Source organism: Parambassis ranga, chromosome 19 (assembly GCF_900634625.1).
Source record: "Parambassis ranga chromosome 19, fParRan2.1, whole genome shotgun sequence".
NCBI classification, from domain to species: domain Eukaryota; kingdom Metazoa; phylum Chordata; class Actinopteri; family Ambassidae; genus Parambassis; species Parambassis ranga.
The window spans coordinates 7,334,888-7,351,966 of NC_041039.1; the positions used below are offsets into that span (position 1 = coordinate 7,334,888).

The 17,079-nt window shown below is 41.4% G+C and overlaps 1 protein-coding gene across 2 annotated transcripts in view; it reads right to left on the bottom strand.

The window, feature by feature from the left end:
- The window catches only part of dock1 (dedicator of cytokinesis 1), a 138,710-nt gene that overhangs the window by 106,919 nt on the left and 14,712 nt on the right, over nt 1-17,079 (bottom strand). The window contains exons 2-16 of one of the 2 annotated variants that reach the window (XM_028429969.1): nt 13,611-13,694; nt 13,378-13,418; nt 13,234-13,289; nt 12,600-12,696; nt 11,961-12,109; nt 11,250-11,385; nt 10,312-10,469; nt 9,904-9,985; nt 9,286-9,421; nt 8,252-8,324; nt 6,284-6,363; nt 4,312-4,437; nt 4,048-4,172; nt 1,234-1,332; nt 394-466 (exon numbers count right to left, since the gene is read on the bottom strand). In XM_028429969.1, coding sequence (XP_028285770.1) covers nt 394-466; nt 1,234-1,332; nt 4,048-4,172; nt 4,312-4,437; nt 6,284-6,363; nt 8,252-8,324; nt 9,286-9,421; nt 9,904-9,985; nt 10,312-10,469; nt 11,250-11,385; nt 11,961-12,109; nt 12,600-12,696; nt 13,234-13,289; nt 13,378-13,418; nt 13,611-13,694 — 1,515 coding nt within the window. Of the gene's footprint in view, nt 1-393; nt 467-1,233; nt 1,333-4,047; nt 4,173-4,311; nt 4,438-6,283; nt 6,424-8,251; nt 8,325-9,285; nt 9,422-9,903; nt 9,986-10,311; nt 10,470-11,249; nt 11,386-11,960; nt 12,110-12,599; nt 12,697-13,233; nt 13,290-13,377; nt 13,419-13,610; nt 13,695-17,079 lie in introns of both variants that reach the window. The other variant, XM_028429968.1, reaches the window with a different exon arrangement.

Below are 17,079 nucleotides of genomic sequence, written 5' to 3' on the forward strand. Positions count from 1 at the left end.
GGCAGGCAGCTGGGGTGGCAAGGCTGCCAGCATGCAGTTTCTCTGCCCTTTACATCCCCAAAATTAAAAAGGATGTTAAAAAACAGAATGACATGCTACACTGGCTGCATTCAGCTACACACTGGTCCCTACAAACAAATGAGTCCCCTTAGGCATTTTTCACATCCCAGCTGTAGTCTCTGACAAACCAATCCACACCGCTGCTTTGTGCAGGGGCAGACTAATGCCTCTGATTAATGTGACAAAGGCCGAGCTTCAAAGTATTTATAACCGTGCAACACATCTGCTTGAATTGGATATCTTCCATTATATTTGCTTAGGATAGATTAGCAGCCAATTGTGCAGCTGGTCATCTGCAAAACTGATTATTCACAAGCTGACATTTATACTCACAGTCCTGCGACGAACGATGGCGGAAGGTGAACCGCAAGTGGCTTCGGTTTACGTCTTCAATCGGTATAGCAACCTGAGATAAGGGAAAGAACAGAACTGTGTGACATCCCTCACCATGAACACGCACTAAGATTTTTAAGCACAGTGTGAGCACAATGAACCTCATAATTATTATGTTAATTAATATAGCACAGAGGTAACCTAAAGCTAATGACAAGAAGTTAAATGTGAATTAAATTCGCTTGAAGGTTAATATTAATGGCAGTGCTTTTAAAAGTACAGTTAGATTTGTAATTAAAAAAGATTACCAACACTTCAGAAGTAAAGTAAACAGAATAGCCATAGGAGATCTAGATATTAGCTGCATCCTTTGAAGGGCACAGCCTACGCAGGTGCCCTTCATCGACGGCAGGCATCGCCTTTTTAGTACTCAGCAAAGATTGTTAAATGGTATTGGTCTATGTGAAGACTGCCTGTTTATTCCAAAAAGCTGTTTGTTGCCTAGCCATTAGAAGTTCAGTTTGCGAATCTGGATTCTAATATAAGATGAATCTAAACTAAGACTTCCAGGTTATCCTCTATCCACCTGATGCATCCTTTGTAACCAGGGGAAAAAAGGACACTTTTGCCAAAAAAACAAAAAACAAAACTTGTGACACAACCATTCTACAAATATCTCCTACATAAGAGCCTAAACTGGGACACAGCCATTGTGATACTAAGTTAGTATGCTAACAGACAGTACCACCAACTAGGAGTGTCTTTTCTGCCCTCAGTATGACAAGAAAAACACAGACAGCCAATTTCCTCCGTTTTGTTTCTGTATTTAGAAAAACACACCTTAATCGTTTCAAACCACCGTGGCTGCTTTACTTGGTAGTAGATGACAGACTTGTACTCGTTGATGCCCTCATCTCCAGCTCCAGGAAAGATGACATTCTAGGTGAATGACAAACAAAAGAAACAGAGTAATCAAACAATATAACTCATTGTCTGGTTTTGCTGCTGTAGCCTTAACATCCCTTAAAATTGCAGTCATGATGGTTGAACTATTATCATTCTGTCAAAACATTAGCACACTCACAGCATGTGGAAAATTGACTAGCACTTATTTCATAAAATGTAGCCCCTGGGGCAGAAAGCCTTAATCTAGCAGAGTGGCCTTTAAAAATCTGGATGCACTTTGTGCATGAGCACCTGCCTGTTGGCTGCCAATCTCATGACAGCATTGTAGAAATAAGAAATAAATTAGAAATTAATTATTTAAGTAGGAGCTGCCCAGACAGTGAGAAGTGGAGGGAAGCCAGGCACAGGGAAGCAGACCAGCTGGTGCTGATGGATCCAGCCATGTAAATTGGTTTTCCTAGTGGGTCCCCCACGTTTCTACAACAGGTCAGGGCGCGTATGTAAAATACTACGTGCCCCACTGGGGGATTTGGCACGAGGGACTGAGTGACAGCCAATGGCACGCATGCCTTGTTTTCTATCAATCCTCTTTCCTCCCACTACTCCAGCTGACTCCCTGGCCTGCTGGTGTACTGCTGCTGAAATACTCCTACACTAATGGTTTCTGACAACCAGCAATTATGAGGAATAACAGACCACATCTCCCCCAGCCATGCTGAGCAAATATTGGGGGGTTGCTGGCTCTGGCAACTCTGCCCCTTCACTAAGTGACTGGGATTCCTGACAGCTTCAGGTTTCGAAGAGGGGTGTAGAGTGGCTGAGGTCTACCTGCAGGTGAGAAAGGTTTCTAGAGGTAATATGTCAAGGTGGAAGGAAGTCACTGTCCAAGAGCAGAAAGAGAAAGAAGACAGAATAATAAAGATCAAGAGAGAAAGTAAAACCTATTATAAAACTTCTATGAAATGTTTTGCTATTTCAAGAGCCTGACACATGGAGGCTTCTTTGTGCTATTATAGAAGTGTTATGCTAAAAACAAAACATTTTCTCTTTTGAAGTAATATTACGGTTAGAGGGCAAAAAAAACAAGTTTCCATTCTCAAAAGCGGTGCCTCTCATCTCAGAAGCAGAATTTCCTTTCGGCCAATTAAAATCCAGGAAGGAAGAGGGAGAATTTAACCAATTAGCACGGATCCCTGGAGAGCTGAGCAGATGAGATGCAGCATTTCTGTGACGCGAGCTGCAGCACTGCACCAGCAACATGACCGCAACTCTTCTAAAGTGATGTGATCGATGGCACTACATCATTGTTGGCTGCTGTCACTAACTCCACTCATTACATCCCAAAGACATTGACAGTGATGGGACTTTTTGCCTTTTTACACAGAACACATGCTTAAAGAACTATAAAAGAATAAATCAAATGAAATTGCAACAAAACACAATTATAGTGGGAAATAATGATTTGCCCAACACTCTGCCTTCTGTGCTGGATAAAAATTGCACTATAACAGCAACATCCAACAATGAACACAATGAGCTTATTTGTCTTCCAATGACAAGCAACTGTATAGTCAGATACTGTAGCATCTGACAAAAGCCAAGTTCATCACCATTTCAAGTGTATTTACAGTATAATCACCAGCGATCTTTACACTTCCTCAGTCTGCTGGGCCAAATCACTGACAAAGCCTCTCAGTCTGAGACTAATGTATGTAATTGTGGCAGCCAGCGGTAGACTGGCTGTTTACACAAAGACTCCCTTCAACCACGGATCTGTCAGCTAAAATCAATCCTCACAAGTACACACATGAATGTGAATTAAAAGAATAAAAACGCTCTATATAGTTTAAATAAGTTCAAACAAGGATGTAGAAAAAAAATGCTATAATACCACAGCATGAGCTGGTCGGATATCCTTTGAGACGTCCATAATCCGAAATTAATGGACTCCAAATTGTCCATTAATATCTGATTATAGACACCTTAATGGGCATTATGCCTTACTTACTGATATAGTCAAGCAGAGTGGTGTCAATAATTAATCGTCAGAGAAAATGGGTCGGCAATGCTGTGGATAACACACAAGTAACTGGGAAGTCTGTGATTTAAACTGTTGGTGTTTTTCTGGTCTGATTTTGTATTATGCTGTAAACATAGATCTCAGATTTCCCAATGTAGGCTCACAACAGCTATGACTCAATTTAAAAACGGTAATTGCTGATCTCCCTCAAACTATAATTAACTCATTTTTGTACCAAAAACTGCAAGTTTCATCCAAATAAACCTACAACATATTGTGACAGCTTGCTTATAAACAAGTGGACAGGGGAGAAATTATCCTTCTAACTTCATTAGCAAAGGTAATTATACCAGCACAAAAAATGCTGATTTTACATATCTCATCTCTATGCAGCCCACACAGCCCTTCCACATGCTTGAGTCTGTAACCGGCTCTGACAATGATAAAGGCTGATTCCTATAGTGGTGAGCGAAATTTTAGGCTACTCAATCAACCACAAAGACCAATACTGCATTCTGTCATTTCTGACAGGCAGCAAAGGCATACAGTATGGAACCACACTGCTTTATAAGAGTCCTGGTCAGTTAAGCAGTGTGCTGAGCTGTGTGAGATTAAAGAAAGCCTGGTAAATCACAGACTGTCTGAGAGGCCAATTGGCTACAGTGCTTGTGTCCTGAATGCTGAGTGTGAGCTACACCCAGGTAAAATACTAAAGCAGTAAGTCGTACCTCGAGTTTTTTGCCGTCCTCGTCATAAACAGACATGGTCACCTCAACGTTTTTGGGAGTTGTCTTACTCCCCTTGTCAAAATCCCCCTGAACCAGAGTCACGTAGATGTCGTTTCGTACGTCACCTTTGGGGGGGAAAAAAAACAAGTGATACATCCTTCATAGAGCTCAAGTTTCATTCATTTCAAACCATTTACATATCACAATAAAGGCTGGCAGACAATAAAACAGGCAGTCGAGGGAAAAGTCTTCAAAACACTCAACCTGGCATGATGATCTCAGGGAAGCCCATCTTGCGAGCCACAGCGGTCGACCGGTCCACCAGGTGAGGGAAGTCCTTCCTTATCTGATGGATGTCTCCAGGAAGCAGCTTTAGAGTCACCCATAGGCCTGGTGATGTAATCAAGGCGAGGAGGGGAGGGATCAAAATAACATCATAACACGCCTGCCCCAGAAAAATACTAAATAAAACCATGTCTGTTGTTAAAGTGACATGTAATAGCTCAAGGGTGAGGCAGTAAACAGAAGTAAACCTGAGGGATGTGATTAGGAAAACATAAGTGAGAAAGGACATGTGTGTGTGTGTGTTTTCCCCTTAAGATTGGGTGAGTAAGATAAGCATAACCCCAGTGAGCAAAGCACCAAACTGTTAACAATCGCTTAACATAATATCAAGACTTATTTTTAGGTTGCATTTAAAAACAAGATTAAGTAATTATGTATATGGAGATGTGCAATCTGATCTGAGTTGTTATGCTTTCTAACACCAGATGTGAAATGTGTACTGACATCTATCATGTTCACACCTGTTCCCCGGGCGTGAACATGACTGAAGTAAAGTAGTGACTAACATTTATCAATAAAATAACACTGATGTCCTCAAAGTAATTCTAATGGGTCATTATGTTTTCTTAATAAATGAGACTTAAATAATCTTTCTAGATAAATGTAAAAAAAAGGGCCTAAAGGAGTCTTTCATTGATCATATGTTTTAACAGCAGACCAGTAAACTGCTTTTGGAGCTGCACTGTGAGGCAGCTTCAGCCCTGTAAGCACATTTTAAAGGTGGCATCACTCCCTCTTAATATCCTCTCAGGGAAAACAAAGAGTCAAACTTTTGAACATGATTTTCTAAAGTACCCAATTAAAGCAGTCTGTAGTGTACTTTTTCACAGGCAACCAAAACGAGTGGTCCTTGTTAACCTTGGAGGCTTTATTCACATGCACTTTATAGGCCTCCATATTGTTATGAGTGGCACATCCCTCACTAGCTTAGCTGGAAGCCTTTTGATATGCGAGCCAGACCGAAACAGCTGCTATTAGTACTCCACTGTTCTTCCCAGTGTGGGTCAGAGCAGACTTGACATTTATCCAAGTACATCTTCATCGGGCATGACAATACCGTGGAGACTGTCATGTTGTTCCCCCCCCTTCCCTGCAGCCAAAATCCCTTAGATGGCTAAGGTTGTTCATCCAACCACAGATGTCAAGTCACTGATGAGAGTTAGTCTCGATGAGAGCTAGTCTTGCCTGCTTAATTAACAGCTGGACTACTGTAGTCATGGTGATGTGAGCAACTACTTACAGTGGGAGCAATAATTTGTAGAGTGAGAACCAAGAACAAATGATGCTTCTTATTAGCAAGATTAGCAGTTTTGCTGCCCTAGTATGAAAGGAACTCAAGATAAAACCAAGCTCCAATGTTATTTAAGGGACCAGTGTGTAGGATTAACGGATGTGCAGTAGAGGCGGAATGTAATCAAGTAAATGCCCCTTTATTTTCAAGGACGTAGAGCAACCTGTGGGGCTACTAGGTGCCTTTCTAGAGAGTTTTCCACTGCAGGAACTCAGGTTTTGTGCAAGGTGGTACAATCATTTTCAGGAACTGCAGCGTAAGATCTCCTAGTGAATCTTGTCAGAATTAAGGTAATTCAAAAGTGCTGTATTGTTTAAAGGGCTACTGTGGGATAACAAAACATGGTGGGCTATGTTAAAGCGAACCAGCCTTAAATGCAAAAATGGAGGGCTTATTCTAAGCTATTTAAAATATAATTATGCTAATGGAACCCCAAAAATCTTAAACACTTAAGCATCTTGTCCTTCATAATTAACTAAGCATCATGACCTGGCTTAGAATAACTATTTTATGAAATGAACAGGCAGGTATTATATTGATAGATGCCTGATAGTGGTGGGGTGGTGGAGTTACTTCCTGTGTGTGAACGTTGCACTGTACCTTGTCCCTTGTGATTAACCTCTTTGGCGGTGATGACTTTGTTGATGACTGTCTGAAGGAAGTCGTTCTCCCCCGCCACCCTGGGTGAAAAACGGGAGATGTTCAGCTGCTTGTGGCGAATGGCGTCATCCAACGCTAGCCTGCAGTATGCACACGACAGGCAAACACCACAGAGAAGGGGGGGGGGGTGACAGACACAGAGGAGAAGGAGGAAGAGGGCAAGAAGAGCCACAAAGCGATGGTTGTGAGGAAGAGAGGGGGATGAAAGAAAGACAGAGAGAAAGAGGGAGAGACACACCGAAGAGTGATGCGAATACCATGACAGAAACAGAGCCACTTGTTAGCAGTTAAGGCAGGATGGGTAATGAAAGAAACACACGGAGAAATCATCATTTAGGAAACGAGGCCCCCGTCAGCATCATTAGAGCCACTGAATCAGTGGGAAGCCTGACCTGCCCACGGTCGGTCTTGAAGTGTTTTCAAAGCAAGAAACATAAAATCCCACGCCGTAACAGCCTAGAATTCACCCAGACACACATCACCACTCTGCATTTTGTGAGAGAAACACTACAGTAACAGGGTTTTGTATTCTGCAGGGCTCCATGTGTAACAAATTCATGGAAACAATTGAGAGCATACGAAAGTAGCAGATGTGATCTGGGACGCACCACATGTGTGGCAGCTGTCAGAGAAATGTGTGCGATGGACAGAAATGGCAGCTGCAGCATAGAGGATTCTTAGAAGGAGGAGAAGAGCAGTGGAGGAGAAGATGGTGGTGATGTCAGGAAGGTGGAAACAATAAAAAAATGTCTGTCCCCTCAGTCCGTCATCAGTGCCTCCTCGCTTGTGCTTGCTTTCATTCTAGATTCAAGGTTGGAGGGATGACAATAGGAAGCAGAGATTTGTTCTTTAATAGGAAAACAGGGAAAAGAGAGGCTTTCCCTAAGGATTGCAATTATAATGTTTTGGTATTTGGATTTGATGTTGCTGGACAGACATTAAATGCAAAGATAACTGCCATTTAATATTATTTTTATGAAGAAATGTTCTGATTATTTTTAGGTCAGGATTAGGTTAGGATTAACAGATTAACGTAATTCATGTTGGAAATAGTGAAAAATGCCCCTAGATGAGGTCTTTTTGTCTGGCTGATAGCAAAGACAGCTGTAAATCCTCACATCTAATCGGTAAGTTCACCGCAACATATAATCTAACAGCGATGAGGTCTATCCAGTCTCCGACTGGTAGCTTTCAGGAAAACAAAAAATTATGCCTGCATGATGCCCATTTCTGTGGGCCATTTCCATTTCTGTTTGGATGCCAAACTACATCACTATGTCAAAATCTCTAAATGGCTCCTTCACTTATTCTTTCCTCTGCCAGCCTTGAAAACACCATCAATAATGGGTTGTGTTAGAGCTGCTATTTAAAAACGTATTCATTTTTCTTCAATGGCAAATATTCACATTTGGGCATAAATAATCCCTTGTAGAACCTGTTCTCCTTTCCACACTGGAAGGCTCTAATTTCCATGATTTATGCTTACAGATAAAACCGTTAAGTGAGGTGATCTGCCAGCTAAACTGCCTGAATCTGAAGCATTCAATTATGCAGGAAATTACGTTAAGGGAAAGGTTACTCTGACTCTGTATGCCATCCTACAAAAATGGTAGCAGTTAATGAGATTGTCTTAATTGAGTCAGCAGGGAATTTGGGGAGCACTACTGTCTTAAAACCCCCACTAATCCAGTGTCAAGGAATCAAAACTTGTGAATGAAAAGTCAAAATAAAACTGCTATGTAGCTGATAAACTATATACAGTCTTGATAAAACTATATACAGTCATAAAATGGAAATAACAGTATGAATAGAAAAATATATCTACCCATTTTATGCAATATTATCTCTAAGTTTAAGGAACTCTATGCTGCATATGATTAATCTTGTGCTGCAGCACAGTGCACTTACGGCTGAAATGGGATAAAGTGCTGCTTGTCCTCATCGTCCATTTTGCCCGTTATGATGTCAGTGACATCCATTACTGTGAAAAAACAAAAGAGACAGCAGATTGAAACTCCCAAGGGTTGAAGCTGTAAAAAAGACAGAGATAACTGTATGGTAAGGCCACATCAGGGGGGTAAAAGCAGCCACAGTCAATGTGGGCTTCTCACTGATTAGCACTAATTGAGGCCAAGGGTTTAGATTTTTGGTAAGTTACAGTGGCAGTTACAGAGATGTACAGTCACATTTACCATTCTGGGCAGCATGACTGCCAAACGTCAATCTATTCAGAAAGTGGGCAGAGCAGGCAGGCAGATGATGACAGATGATTAATATTCTTTGATTTAAAGCGAAACTGCCGAACTAATCAGTTGCTATCAGATTGTAAAGAGTTACACTAATTTAACAAAAAGTGCATCAGAATGAAATCTCCTACCCTACCTTTAATATCTCCTGGAAAGCTGTTCACTTTAACATAGAGGAAGTTAATGGAGACTGCCCCAAGTGGCCATCAAAGGTGTTACAAGAATGATCTACTCTTGAAGCTAGAGGTCAGCCATTTCAAGGCTTTTTATAACTATATCTAAAATGGATCAGATCTAAAAGGATCAGGCTCATGTCCACAGGGGCAATAATGATGATGTCTAAAGATAGGCCATCGTAAATCAGGCTGTCATTCACCTTGCTTTCACTGAAAACAAGACAGTGAAATAGGGGCATCATTTTCTCTGTTGGATAACTGTGGGCAAAACGCCAATCTAATTAGTTTACGAAACACCTGGCTGCTCGCCAACAGGAGATAAGTCAAACTCTAATTCTTCTCTCTTCTACAGCAGGATATCTCTGATTTTTTTAGCTAAATATATTTATTCACCCAAAGAGTCTAGGACAATGTTTATTCTTTAACCAGATCGAGTCTGAATCCGTGCTTTAAAAGATAACTACTAAAAGTTCTTTTTGACCAGCAGGTCAACGCAGAGTCTCTGTATTTTCTGCCCTACCCGCCACTCCGAAGGGTCGTCTCAGACCAGAAGTCAGCTTCTTTGTGTTGTTGTCTCGTAGCTCCATTCGCCCCACTCTGACAATCTGACACACAAAGCTGATCTTCTCTCTCTTTAGATCTTCACTGCCCAAGTCCTGATGATGGGAGAAAAAGAAAACTGCTGAACATTGGAGTTACTACATGATGAGTTACACTTCAGATGGTGAAACTATTACAGTCAAATTGTGCAGTATAGATTGGAACTACAGCTGTGCTACAGTGCGCAACATAAACTGTGATGAAGAGCAGTAGGTGTGTAAAGGGTAAGCTATATTTTTTCACAAAAAATTGCTTCAGCTACATTCGATTGTGTTCACATCTTCATTTCTTGCAGGCAATCCCTTTCCAAAACTAGCATAGCGCTTGTAGTGGGTGCAGGCTGACCCTTCTGCCCTTGGGCTTCCATTAGATAGAGGTGACTGCCTTGGTAAATACATACAGAATGCTGGGCTCTTTGTCTAAAAGTTTAACAAATACAGGTTCTGCAAACAGGCTCAAACATGCCTCATAACATGGCTGAATAAACAGTGAACTACAAGCGAGTGCCCACACATTCACACAGTCAAAACACACTCACCGTGAAGACTGCCCGCAGGTTGTGGAGCTGGTCTATGTCCTTCACCAGACCTGAGCTAGACCATTTCACCAGGTAGTTCTCACTGTAAGACAGAGAAAAAGTATGGCTCACATTCATATTGAAACATGTCTAATACATTCAATTGAGAAGAATGGCATTAACTAAAGCTGCACAAGCCTGAATGTTAATCCAGACATTATAAAATGCATGACTGATGCTGGATGCAAGAGTAACATTCCACTGCTGAGCTGCTCTACTTGTGATAATTTGCTGTCACAATCCTGAAACAATAGCAAATCCCTGGGCAGCAGGCTCCACTTGTCCTAGTCACATTCTTGCACTGTGCGTGCGTGCGTGTGTGTGTGTGTAAGAAAAAAGGTGTGGGTGAATGTGCACCTGTGGGTTTACCTGATGAACTTGGACTCCACTGGGTCGTACAGTGACATGAGCACCTCTGCGTCCTCGCCGATCTTACACACCACATTCTTCAGAGTCACAAAGAGGGCGAAAGCTGGCGTGGAAGCAAACTTTGCTTGCCTTGTCAGATCAATATTCTGCTTCTGAGACTGTCAGAGAAACAGAGGTGTCACAGTGAATGCTGGGTATTTATTTGGGTGGCTTCCAGCCACATACAGACAGGGCTCAGGCCAGTGGAGTTTGAACAAAGAGCCCAGCAGCAAATGAAGAAAGAGACACTGTGTGGTAATGACTGTCAGCTACTGGCGCTGTGTTTCTGAAAATGTAACAAAATGGCAAACTGAAAACTAAAAAAAAATCATTTCTTGATCCCTGGGACAAAAAAAAAAGAACTTAAGAGTGTGATTCCCTGGTTGCCCTTCAAAAATATGCCGAGGCCACATCATTAATATTTATCATGTTGACCTGGACACTTTCTTATTACCCATGCATATGCAATAAAGACCCCTGAAAGAGAAGGTCAAGTAAAATGAGACCACATAACTGCAGGGCACTTATCGTGTGGCACTAGCTACATACTGCCAACTGACATTCAGGTGAGGGATGCCACTGACACGCCAAGTAAAATAGAGAATCTGGGAATATAGCTATTTCCTGACATGCTGAAGCAGACAGGCATCTCTATGTACCAGGACCATGTTTTTCCACACTTTATATAACTGTACGACCTTCTAATTTATTTTCAAATGCAAACAGTGTAATTATGCCTGTTACACTGAGATTCAACAAGGCATTCTAAATGTGACTACATTTAGATCCCGTTGTGTACCATGTTCTTTCACACTGTGCACTAATGGGCTTTAATTTATCTTTGATGTATATCTGGATTAAAAAAAACAGCAGCAGGATTAGACCCTGTCTGCATGCACCTTTTCCTCTTGGATGCGGTCCTCGATTTGTTTGGAAGCCGCCTCATGTGCCCTGAACAGGCTGATGGTGCTGGTGAGTTCTGGGTCCAGTATGTTTCCATCTTTGTCTCTGACCACCAGATCGAGATCCAAGTACCTTCAATACAAAAAGGGGAAAAACATGCAAAAACATATGTAGTTGTTGAATTTCTCTTATTAAGTGTAAGCTGCTACTCCTTTTACTCTATTTTACATATACTGTAGTATTTCACTGTTATCTTTCAAATCTCATCTGTTTTGTTCAGCTGTTTCTGCTGCAGTGTGCTGGCGAAGACAACAGCACGCAGCCGAAATGCACTCGATGGATTTCATCAGCTCCTCACTCCCTGCTTCTGTAGAGGCAATAGCCATTTCTCTACCTAACCAAAGGTTTAAAGTTTCATCACAGGAGCAGAATGTAGCTTCACAATTTTCATTTTCAAACGATTTTCTAGGCCCACTGCAGACACAGCAAAAGCTGTCATTTCATGATGGAACACAGTACTATTTGCCAAAGCTAAATCCCTCCAGTTTGTTCTCAAGCTAAGTGATGACCCTGTCATCTTCTATTGACTGACACTGCTGACCTATTCCAACAAGAGTCATTTTTTCCGGATAGATATGAGGACAAAGGGATATAAGCCTCAGGGAGGGAGGGACAAGGCTAAAGTGCTCTAACGGACAGATCCTCACTTGTTGCCATAGTCTATTTTGGAGGTGACTTTCTGTTTCAGCTCAGTGAGCTCGTCCTGCGGGAGGGTGCCAGACAGGATCTGTGAGCGCCACTCGATGAGGTCGTAGATCATGTCACGGACTGAGTTGAACATCTCACGCTTGTCCCCCTGTAGGTGAGAACAGTGTACCGTTTATACACAAGAACTGTTCAAGGCCAAGTGCTCGACTATCGGAGGATTTGATTTCTAGTACCAAGTGTGTCTACTAGAGGATAAATGTGTGTATGCGCATGCAGACAGGTGACACTATGAGCCACTAGTGATTATGCACCAAGAAATGGCTGCAATGCACCAGGTATAAATCAAACGCAAGACTACTTGTAAACACAGTTTTCTGAGAAAGGAAGTGTTTTCAGCATGGTTGGTAAACCTCAAGGATACACACAATGATGTGTTTAGATGACACTGAATGTGGATGTTATTTTTGTTTATTTACAACAGAACAATAACAAGACAAACCTAAAAGATTTTTTTGAAAACTGTGTACACAGGCACAACAAAACATAGTGAACTCAAATAAAATAGACAAATGCATAAAGATTAATATGCTCTGTCTGTATGTGACATGTTTTCATTTGAGGAAGACAGGATAGCTCACCACATATAAGTCCCTCCATATTGCAGCCCACTCCCGCAGCGTGGTGGTAACCTCCTGAACCAGGGGCAGCTCAGTGGGAATGACCGTCTCCTTCGGCCTGCATTGACAGAGAACAAATAGGATACAGTGATTCTGTGTTCTCTTCTCAACACACAAAGGCACAATGTGCGCGTGTAAGAGAAGAAGACTCCCTCTCAAAGGCTTTTATCCCGAGATAAATCATCATATTAAAGTTTCTCTACTGTTGCCTATTAAAGTGAACCAGAAGAATGTCAGAGCTTGTGTGAATAAAATCTCTGCTTGTCAAGCTTTTCTTAAATTCAAGGACTTTGAAGTTTATCTTTGTGCTGTGCAAGTGAAATGAAAGAAGACACATCAAAACAAAACCAGTGCCACAAGTTGTGCCACAACAAACACACGTCACATCAGATCAAGGGCCTTTCCACTGGAACAACCTCTGAGGGCGTCTATGTACAACTTGCATTTTTATCAAGACAATGAGCTTCTCACCAAGTCAGAAAACAAATTGGGAGGGCAAACGTCTCATTTGTGCCCCATTTGTGAGCTTGTTTAAAAATGTACTGAAAGGAGGAAAACATCTTTACATGCATATTACAAGTGTGGAAGTACCTACCCACTGCCCTCGACTGTGGCCTCTTTCAGATGTATGTAACAAGCAGGAAATATGCCCTGGAAGAGGAAGAAATCAAAACAATATTGTGGTGTGTGTAGGACAGAAGCACAAGGGTGCGTAAACCTGTGTGTTTAAGCCACTCACCTTTTTGGATTTTCTCCTCAGCCTATGACCTCTGTACCAGTCTGATGGAAAGCACAATTAGGTTCAATGTAAGTTGACTCCTCATATTAAGTAGACATGGACAATAAAACACCCCAATTAAAAAAAACAACTAATTATAAACATTTGTCTAAAGTGGATCATTACTTAACAGGAATGTAATGTTCAACATTGGTATGTCAGCTCTGATTATGCATTAGTAAGCCTGTTCTCACCTTCATATGTCTCAAGTATGTGCACTGTGTCGCCAATCTGCAGTGACAGCTCCTCCTCTCCCCGGGCATCGTAGTTATAAATCGCTGGAGAAAGATGAGAGAGGACAATATAAGAGGAGATATTACAGCAGCAGGGAAAAAAGGCAATAATAGCTGTTTGGCTCCCTTGTGGCGCTAATTGTGTGCCACTACGATATGTGGTAGAGGCATCACACTTCCAGAGGATGTCCACCCACACGGTCTGAAATAGTGACAATTGGGCCTGGCACCATCAATGCTGTAATATAAAACATATGGACACTGCCTGCTAAAAAAGGAACCGATATTGACGTACAAGGCTCGCAATGATAATGACAGTGATACAAAGATTTGCTCAGAGGATAGTAAATTACTGTAGTTTTGTACAAAAAAAAATGTTTTGATTTTCTAAGACAAAACATAAAAGTTAGAGATGATGCTGGATTTTTGTCCAGTATACTGATATTATGGCTGATTATCTAAGTGTTGATTAAAACAAAAAAAAACAAAAAAAAACATGCCTCAGCTGTAGTATATATATTATAGTCTCAGTACCAGAATTACCTTTTAAACAGTGTGAGATAAAGTTGCTGCTATGACTCTCCACCTGCATCATCAACCCTTGGCTACCTGTGACAATGTTACCACTTCACTGCTTTTCCTTCCTTGGACCTTTTGATAGGTACTGACCACACCAGACCGGGAACTCCCCCCTCAGGACTCAGTCGTCAAACCAACACAATTGGGCCCTTCTTAAAGTCCCACAAATCCTCACCCATGTCCATTTTTGTGCTTAAACTTGCAAATTAATCAGCTTATCAGTGTTATTCACCTTACCTGTCAGGACATTATGTTATGAATGATTAGTGTACTTTATAGATGGAAAGAAATACATATCTAGCTAATCAAATCAACTAAATAGGACTTATTTTTATTTTATTTAACCACTCATCTGCCAACTCTACCTCCCTCACATCAACTTCAATCAGCCCATTGTCGCAGCAACAAGTGTTATTAGATCCTCCAGCAAGAATCTATAATAATGAATAATGTGCTTATTATCACACGTGCTACAATGACTTCTATCAAGAGCAGCTCAGCTTTTATGTCCTTGAAACACTAATGCCAAAATATGTTCTGTACACCAGCAAAATGTCAGAAAGATCGGGAAAAACACATACATCCAAGCCCTGTTTTAGGACTCTTCTCCTTGTGGACACCGTGCAAGTTTTTCTCTTTTTAAAGTCTAGCACATGTAGCGTCACACATCTATTGTCAGAGGCCGCTGACATGATAATGTTGTATTGTAAAGGCAATAAAATCCTACCTGGAGAAATTGCTGTTTGTGCACACATAATCCACGCTGCCAGTGCCAAGTGGCAGTGGAGACAGAGGTGCTTGCATGTCTATATGCATATATGAATGTCCTGCTGAGTAAATGCACCACACTCCAACAGAGGTCTATGGAGGTGAATGGCTGCTTAATTAAAAAAGAACCTCGCGGCAGACACCGAAGCCTTCCCAGCATGCTGATGGTAGAGTTCAGTTTTCTCCTGCAAAAAAATCTGAAGAGCTGTTTAGAGTTCATTTGAATATTAGGTGGCACACACCAATGCTTTTTCTGTTGTCTCTTTTTGTTTGACAATTATTAACAAAGCCTTTCCTGCTTTTGTCACTTTTTGTTACTGTTGTTAATTCGCTTTGTGCACTCTAAACCCACACAGAAGATAAGAGCAGGTGTTTTGTGTTCAGTTTTTGACTAGCTTGGATTTGGAGCAGATATTAGCAAACAAGTAGCAGTTTACCATCAAGACAGCACCACATGTGCTGCAAACAGCTGAGAATATTGTAAACAATCAACTTTCAAGTGCACACTACAGGACAAAATGCAGTGACAAGACCCAAATAACGTAAGCAATTTTTTTCTCCCTGAGGTTGTGTAAACACATGTTAATTGCTGATATATACGCTGATATACCAATAATGGCTAACAAAAACAAACAACAACAAAACAACAAAATCTGCCATGTGACCTGTATGCTAGGTACCACAATTAAGAATTAGCCAGACAAAGTAAGCAATTCAAACTCATTTGACATAACAGTACAGTTTGTGCCAGCCATAGAAGAGGTTGAGCATTTGATAATTGCGTTATCAAAGAAGCTGAAACATAGCTAAATGGCTGGTTAATCAGGTTGCTTTGGCAACAGGAAATGTATCAATCATAATGACAACATGCAAAATACAAGAGGAACACTGGTCAGTGGTCAAGCCTCAGTGTCTCTACAACATTTCTGGGGATGTTTACCCAACACCACCACAAAGTCAAAATGACTGTTACAAAGCATGCTCTGACAGCCTGAGGTTCAGCATATATAGCAGAAAGCAGAAAAGATAGATTTGCTGTGCACCCATTCATCATTAAATGGACAGCATGAAATGCTATGTGTAGCTGATTTCATTCAGCCCTGTGTTGTTTTGTTGTCCAAGTGTACGCGCATGTACACGTGCATGTCCGCAGTGCATTTTGTGATCCCCCAGAACAATCCAACGAGCCCAGTGAAGCTACCAGAACACGAGCAGCGGGCTGACAAAGGAACAAAGACCTCAGGAAATGAATTCAGTGGTACCACGCTGAGACACAAAAGGTACCTACAGGGGTAGAAAGCAACAAAACAATCAAAAGGGGGGGTGGGATTAATCTGTGTGGAGGCATCAGAGAGTCACCGTACAGCACACTGTGCTCAATTAAACTACCATTAAGAGGAGCTAGAAAAAACTGTCAAGCTATCAACTGCTGCATCTGTCTGTTTAAAAGTGGGTCACAGGTTTAGCTGAGTCAGCATGTTATCCACATTGCAAAAGGCTTTAATAGAAGGATGAAGCTTCATATGTTATCAGCAAATGCAAAAATTCCCCTGTGATCACTGCCAATCAGTCCCAGTCTCATTAAAAAAAACAAAATGGGAGAGCAGAGACCTGGAGATATCCTCACTGGGCAAGAGGTGCAATCACAAAATGTACACAAATCACACCAAGTGAAGATGCTGACAAGATGACAATGAAACCTAACTCTGACATGAGAAAAATTGATGGTTTAAATTACACAGGACACCAATGTGATTCATGTCACGTGGAGACTAAATGACAGCTCTGATTACTCACAAACCTGTGTTTGCATATCCGAGTAAACTCATGTCAGTAAGGAAGCAGTGAGGGAGAGAAAATCCATCAGAGAAAAAAAGATGGACAGGATGAGGAAGTGGACCACATTCTCCCTGGAGAGTGGCATGCAAATGATTTTCTGGAAACGGGATAAACAGTAGCATCATTTGCCAAGGGCTCATTACCATACGTAACCTCTTGCATAAGGCTGTGCAAACTCAGAGAACATTATCATCATAGGAAATGAGTGAGGAATCAGATTATAGACCTATCCACTTAGCCAGCA